General features: G+C 39.3%; 1 protein-coding gene across 1 annotated transcript in view; it reads right to left on the bottom strand.

Moving 5' to 3' along the window:
• Positions 1–212: 212 nt before the first annotated feature.
• Positions 213–6,916, bottom strand: part of LOC146476585 (active breakpoint cluster region-related protein-like) — a 28,115-nt gene continuing 21,411 nt past the window's right edge. Inside the window, exons 20-27 of the mRNA XM_085114466.1 lie at positions 5,949–6,050; positions 5,554–5,616; positions 4,872–4,981; positions 4,667–4,728; positions 4,204–4,281; positions 3,484–3,618; positions 3,259–3,364; positions 213–2,620 (exon numbers count right to left, since the gene is read on the bottom strand). Of these exons, the coding sequence (XP_084970592.1) occupies positions 2,335–2,620; positions 3,259–3,364; positions 3,484–3,618; positions 4,204–4,281; positions 4,667–4,728; positions 4,872–4,981; positions 5,554–5,616; positions 5,949–6,050 (942 nt within the window). The 3' untranslated portion in view covers positions 213–2,334. The remainder of the gene's footprint in view (positions 2,621–3,258; positions 3,365–3,483; positions 3,619–4,203; positions 4,282–4,666; positions 4,729–4,871; positions 4,982–5,553; positions 5,617–5,948; positions 6,051–6,916) is intronic.

The following is a 6,916-nucleotide window of genomic DNA, read 5'->3' as shown; positions in this document are numbered from 1 at the left end:
CCTCTCCAGAGGTGCATTGGCGCAATGGAAAGACATCAAATTGCTGTACGTCTACTTGACAACTGAGCCAAATAAACGTTTTCAGAGTTTTTTGTTTGTAACATAGGTAGTCTGCAAAACGGATGACTTTTGGCGGTTTATCTCAAACTTCTGATCGGGTATTTTTATTCTTCTTCTGCTCTCAAACGCTGTATGGATACAGGACACTCAGCAACAAGACAAGAAACAGATTTATTCAATTGAATTGTTTACAACAATCAATTCTATTACACTACAATAAATCATAGTACTCTACCAGCTTATAAATATTCTTAATTTTTCTTTGGTTAGCAATCGTGCGATGAATATATGTCTCAAACCATTATTGATTCACGAAAAAAGAAATGAAGGAGATGACTGCCTTGAGGGAGCTTGTCATCCTAATAAGCGTCCAATTTGGTGGACTTTTGATACACATTTCTCCAAAAATCATGAATGGTTTGAGAAGCTATATCAAACACGCGAAAGAGAGTTTTATCAGTTATCCAAATACACCTCGAGCTTTAAGTATCTGATCAGACCCTCTTTCTCGTGTTTGATATGTTTACGGCTAGACTCATTGACCTCCAGAGTTTTAGTAAGCAATGCGGACCTGTAACAAATAGCAGTCTTCACATACGAACGTGGTTGGCGTTGCGTTACCATCCAAGTAACGCAACGATTTCGCCCCATCCCGTAAGTCAATGTTAAGCAATATGTGCCAAACCTCGGCGCCAATTTTGTCAATAGTCACGCACACGCGCACGCGCGCGAGAATTGTCTCCCACGAGAACAAGCGACGTGACACGCGGGGGACGTGTACACTTATTTACTACTAATAATTTTTGTCTCGCTTCAGTGTTTTGAGATGATGAGAACCTACTGTACTTCAACACATTTGATAAACTTCAACATTCCCCACGCCTACCTGCTAGGCTATTTATCAAACAAGGTAATGAGAAATTAAAGGAAATTTAATCTTAGGAATGATAAAGACTGACGTTAGTTTATGACGAAAAAATATTTGGATAATTTTTATCAAATTTTTAACTAACGTTGAATTAACCAAATTTACAATTCAAATAACTTAAACTCGTCTACAGTTTTATATAAATAATCTTATTTTATATAAGATAAACCCGTGATATATATCGACCCCAAGTATACAAACTTGCAGGAATTTTATATAGAATGTATCCACGTACAAAATGCAAATTACTATAACGACTGCTGTACTAGAATTGCAACATTTTCCGTTCTTTTGCTTTACTAATATATCAAAATAAAATCGATAGTCTAAAGTATACCAACACTAGTTGTTGTAATATTGAAGGCTCGAAGATGTATCATTTTGTATGGTGAAAATACACAACGCCAATCAATTTTTTATGTTTGCAAAATGACTTAAAAAAAGAGTGGAAACAAACCCATCGAGATAATAATCAAACCGAGTCTGTGATAAGAAACTGGTAAGCTATCTTTTGTCTACTCCGAACGATAAACAAAGTACAAGATTTAGGGTGAAAAGCTCAAGCCAGGATGATATATTAACTCTAATTAGGACGCTCGCTGCTTGGCTATGAATGCATCCAATAGCTCGTCAGTGCTTCGCTTGTCCCTTACGGAATTACAGGGGGATGTATCGTTTTCTCGGTAGTACTGATTTTCAGAAGCATACAATTACTAAGTCTACTTTCTTTTTGACTTCTAAAGTATGAATACACGAGGTCTAAGTTCACTTCGATTTTCTTCCCATAAACAACTCCAAAATGGTGTTCAGAAACGATTTTCCAAGAATAACGCGGATATCGTCAAAATTCACGATAACATTAAAAACAAAGACATACGTCATAAAAGTGACCAATAACAAAGTCGCACTTTAACATAGAACATAGATTCACACTTCTTAGTTGTAAACAAGAACGTTAAAAAATTTAAGAAGGCAGAATTGGAACATGGCATTTAAAAAAAAAATTTCCTTTGAGGACTTTCCGTTAGCATAAATGCACTTCTCAGAATGCTTATTAAACTATTAAACAAGGGTGATAAACATATTTTTGTCGCTTTTTAACTGTGAATTCTTTGGTATGGATACCTCTACTCCATTGTGGAGTCCCGCGCTGGAGGAGCTGGGACGAACAACACGAGAGTGAGGCACCAAAAACTCGTCCCAATCCTTCCCGTTCGGACGTGATCAGTGTCTACGGTTTCTCTGTAGCGGGACGGAGGCGCTCTGACGTGTATTCTTCAGCGACGAGAAACGTGCCCTTGTATGATGCACCAAGTCGAGGTTAAATGTCAATGCATCGTGGGATATTATATGAGCCTATCTGAACGCTCGGAAGGGCCTGGTGCGATCACAATGTCCGGGGTTTTTCTCGGGTCCAGTCTTTGCATGAGGGCTGGGTCCGAAGGGAGTTGGAGAGTGGTACATTTCAAGAACCAGAGGAATACACCGACTTGACTCATAACCTCCAGTGTGCCTTGAGCGAGGTCTGTTGGCTCGCCACTAGAGCTCGACGAGGGACGTAGAACATTCGGACCAAATACGGTGGCCAGGTTATTTTGCCCCATTTTGTTCTGTTCTTGGTGGTCGCTTAATCTGGAAGGGAACACAACAATGACAGAGAAAAGTTAAAAGGACTCGAGGGAATTCAAATAGAGATTCAAATAGGCCATTTCCAAGTTGCTTGAACCTCATTACGAAAGCGAGGCTTCGTGGATAGTTTTTTGTTATGGAAAGTAGTTTTCATTCATATGCAAACAAAACTTATTTTCACATGGAGAGCTTTGCACTTAACCTCGCTTTCGTAATGAGGTTCAAAGCAACTCAGAAATGGCCTATTGACAAACAGTGCAGTAGTTCAGTCTATTTTGTGAGCGTCGATAGACATGTTAGGTACCGCCTCATCGAGGTTGTGTGTTCTGTACACCACCTTTGTTTGACCAGACCAGAGAATAAGCTGGGGTCTCATTAAGATTTTGAACAGGTGAGCAGGACGTTACTACATCTGGGCAGGATAGTGTGCCATATCTTCGACACAGTTATTAAAAACAAATTCCAGTACAACCGGATCTTGAAGATCGGAAACAGAGACTCTAATAGTACACGGGCCGGGATTGAGCCCGGTGGGATGTTAAAGCACATACACATTGCTATGATTTGAGGATTTTATAGTCTGTTAAAAAAAATGAACTACATTATGTGACTTAAGATTTTAGTACAGGAAAGAAGCTTACCTTCTAAGGTGATCCAGGAGATATATACTTGTGAGCCGGTTTGGTGTTGGTAACGATTCAAATATGTCCGTCATCAACTTTTTCTTTTCTTCTTGATCTTTGATTCCTAAAACAGAATATCAGAAGGACAAATATACACAACATTAGACAAGAATCAGAAACACTACTTTACTTAACATCGAGTCAGGAGAATTAAGAAATAAATTGTAAAAGTATCAATCTTACCGTACGACGCAACAAATTTGGGATAACGTTCATCCGAGAACAGCGGCTCAGGAAGGTCCCTGAGGTACATCTTCAGAAGGCCTGCCACAGCGTGTATGTCTGCCTCGGCAACCTGCACCAAAGCACTTTGACTGTCTGAGGGACGTACAAGAAAAGGGACCTCAGCTAGCAATTTATCATGCAGCGACGTTAGGAAAACAAGCCACTGAGTAGATTATAGTTTTATACCCAACGACACTTAGAGTTTGTTCGTTGGCCGTGAGAAAACAATTTTTTCCGGCTTGCAATTCTTCGTTGTTGTATATTCATGAATGAAAATTTTCCTTCGTTTCACTTTGCTTTATTTACTTATAAATTTGAAATATGTCAAAGGAAGCAACCCTGCCAAAAGAAAGTACAGCTTGCATTTCAATAGTAACACTATACGATTTCAGTCATAGACCCACCCTATACAGCAAAATGAACAGTCACAAACGAAAGGGAGCGCCCTGCGTCGTTTACAACGTCTTATATCGTTGGTCAAGAGGACAAAAGAACGAACAACAGAACAATGTTCCCAGCCCTAAGAAATAATGTAGCTGAAGGTTATAAGGGTCCAGGGCTTTTTAAAGGTGCAGGTCTCCTGAACGAAAGTATTGCTAATTTTCTTTTGAATCGTTCCAATTAAGGGTTTCACCCACAGAGAGGAGACAACAAACTGACGGCATTGAATGTACTTACTGTTATCAAAGGCGTCTTTAAGTCTACGAACTTCCGACGTTGCTCCTGATAAACGATAAATTCCTACTTCATCCATTCCTGAGAAGGTAAGTTTTAGTCAAAGTTAGAATTACGTCGAGAAAACCGCCAAGAAATTGACTTTGGTGACAATCAAGCAAGTGGGTTGGCTGTGACGTCCGACACATCTGGCAATTTTCGGAGTGGCTCGTGCTAGAGCATGATTGGACAACAACAATCGGAAAAACATCAGGTAAGTTCGTAAAAGTTTTCGAAGTGCTCGCCGGTGCTCATACCACAAACCTATTTGACAATAAGGAATCGGAGTGACAACTTTTCGGGTGCTTGTGCCAAAGTCGGATTAGTCAATGAGAACACGAAGCTGACTGGCAATTAATACACTCTCCGATTTTGTACAATAACACAGTAAAATAAATAACGACAATACACCAAGGTTTCAAGTTACCTCGTTTTTCAATCTCTTGAACGCATCCAATAACAACCAAAGGAATGTCACTATTTTCTCGCCTAGAAGAGAGAAAATGTTAGTTGTTTAGAAATCTTCATTCAAACACGCACACTAGAGGCTAAACATCAGCTGTTTCCACTCATGCAAGAAGTCAATGTTTGGGTGGAATAATTCAAAGGATAGATAAACTAGAGGACATTACCTTGAGACTGTAGCGATATCAACTCCAAACACTCCTTTTTCGCTCAAAGACTTCTTCCTCTGAATTCCGTGAGGGGTCTTGGAGTATTGGAGTGACAGCGTGACAGCACCCTACGTGACAACAGAAGTATGTGACACCATCAATAAGCACCATATTACATTTTACCTTTGTTCATTAAGGTAACTGATATTGGCGCGATTTAAATTAGAGCGAATTGAAGGGAAGAATAGTTTAGAATGAAGGAATTTAGCGCAGGTGTGGAGCCAGGAGGTATTGTATTTTGTCAAGGAACAGTGTGATGGGGATTCTGACAGATATTCTACCCGAAATGTTATAATAAAATATTGAGAAAAAACATGACAGGGTGAGAATGCAATAAACTACCCTTAAGGATTAATCCTGAACAGAGAGGTCCTGGTTTGGTTTTCATACTACCCACAACATAGAAGTGGATTCAGAATTTTGTATTAATAACTGGCTAGCGCCCGAAACGTCAGCTTCTCGAATCCTTTTACGGTAGCCAAATTATCTTATCAACTCTGTTCATTCAACCAAATATTAAATATTTTGAAATTTGCGTCAAATTTAAGATCTTCAATTTCCCATAACTTAAAATACGAGCACTTTCATGGTTACATAAACAAAACAGATCGAATTAAAAATGGGTCATGAAGAGGCATACCTGTTTATCCAAAGTGATTGTAATCGTCCGCTTCTTAAGATCCGTTAAGTTTTCCTTTAGGAGCTAAAATGATAGAAAACACAAATTAACACTGAATTAAACTCGATTATTGCACGAAACTAAAAAGTACCGTTTCCCAACGAGCCCCATACGGTATACTGGCTAAGAAGAAAATACACTTGGTTTTTCAAATTAGAAAATTGATATTAAAGAAATCCCAAAGGCGATAGCACATTTAGACTACAAGCAGTCCCCACGAGCGCGTGCGCAAAATTGCCTCCTGCGAAGAGACGTTTCCCATTAGCCTCGATTTCCAGCTGCTGTTCGGACAAATGAGTCCGGATCCGCGAGAGCGATGCAAATGGCTTACATGAAGGGATAAATGTTCAACTCACCTCTATTTTGCCCTGTGCAAGGTGCTCATCCCAGTTCAGTCTACTCTTACAATACACGTGAAGTTTGAGTTCTCTAGTGCCTTCCACCTCGACATCAAAGCCCTAAAGACGAAAAGGAAGTCTCTAGTAACAGGTAAATAAAGAACATACACAAAACGGAGAAACTATGCACGAGTTTTGCGTTTGTCTCAATTAAATTTACCCGAGATTCAACTGTATAAAAAAAAAACCCAGGTTTTCAAGAATCAAAGGCTCCTGTGAGCCAACTCGTGAATGCAGATGACACATAGCAATTGAAATTTAGACGGCTACGGAAACTTCCTTGAAAGCTAAAAGAAACTATATCTTTGCCCGATTATGTAACGAAAAATAACCATTCTTGTACTCTTGTATCCTGATGCGCCGATTAAAAAAAAATCACGTGTTTTTTTTATTCAAAGTTCATAGAAGCACGCCATGTGCAGCTACGTCATGCAAATTCGTGTCCCCGATAGTCCGGGGCTACTGGATTTTGCGATCGGGCTAGTGGATTCTAGCCATCACTTGCCCGATGGGCAAGTGAAGTTTTTTTGGGAATTAAAATTACAAAATTACTGTAGGGCAAGCCGATCTCACAAAGGGAAATCTGTTCAACAAAGTATCGCATTACATTTCATGCCCGACATAAATGCGCGAAATTTTTCCTTTGGAGTTCAGTCCACGTAATCCTCAAGTAAAAATAATGAACTATGACAAGCTCTTGCTAAATAAGAATTATTTATCGACCGCGGCCTTTTGCTTCCCCATAAATTACCAGTTGTAAATTTCGAAAATGAAATATTTTTCCCTTTGAAACCTCCATGAAAGCTGACAAGATCTTAAAGTGTTCATTTCACCAGAAATTTGCATAATTTTGTTTACGACGTCAATGATGCGTGACATGGCACGTTCCGCTTTCGCGTGAAAACTGACAAATTAAATTATTTTTT

Source organism: Pavona decussata, unplaced genomic scaffold, assembly GCF_977016875.1.
Source record: "Pavona decussata unplaced genomic scaffold, jaPavDecu1.1 SCAFFOLD_76, whole genome shotgun sequence".
Classification (NCBI taxonomy): domain Eukaryota; kingdom Metazoa; phylum Cnidaria; class Anthozoa; order Scleractinia; family Agariciidae; genus Pavona; species Pavona decussata.
Note: the sequence above shows the minus strand (reverse complement) of the source record. Positions and strands in the feature narration are given on the sequence as shown.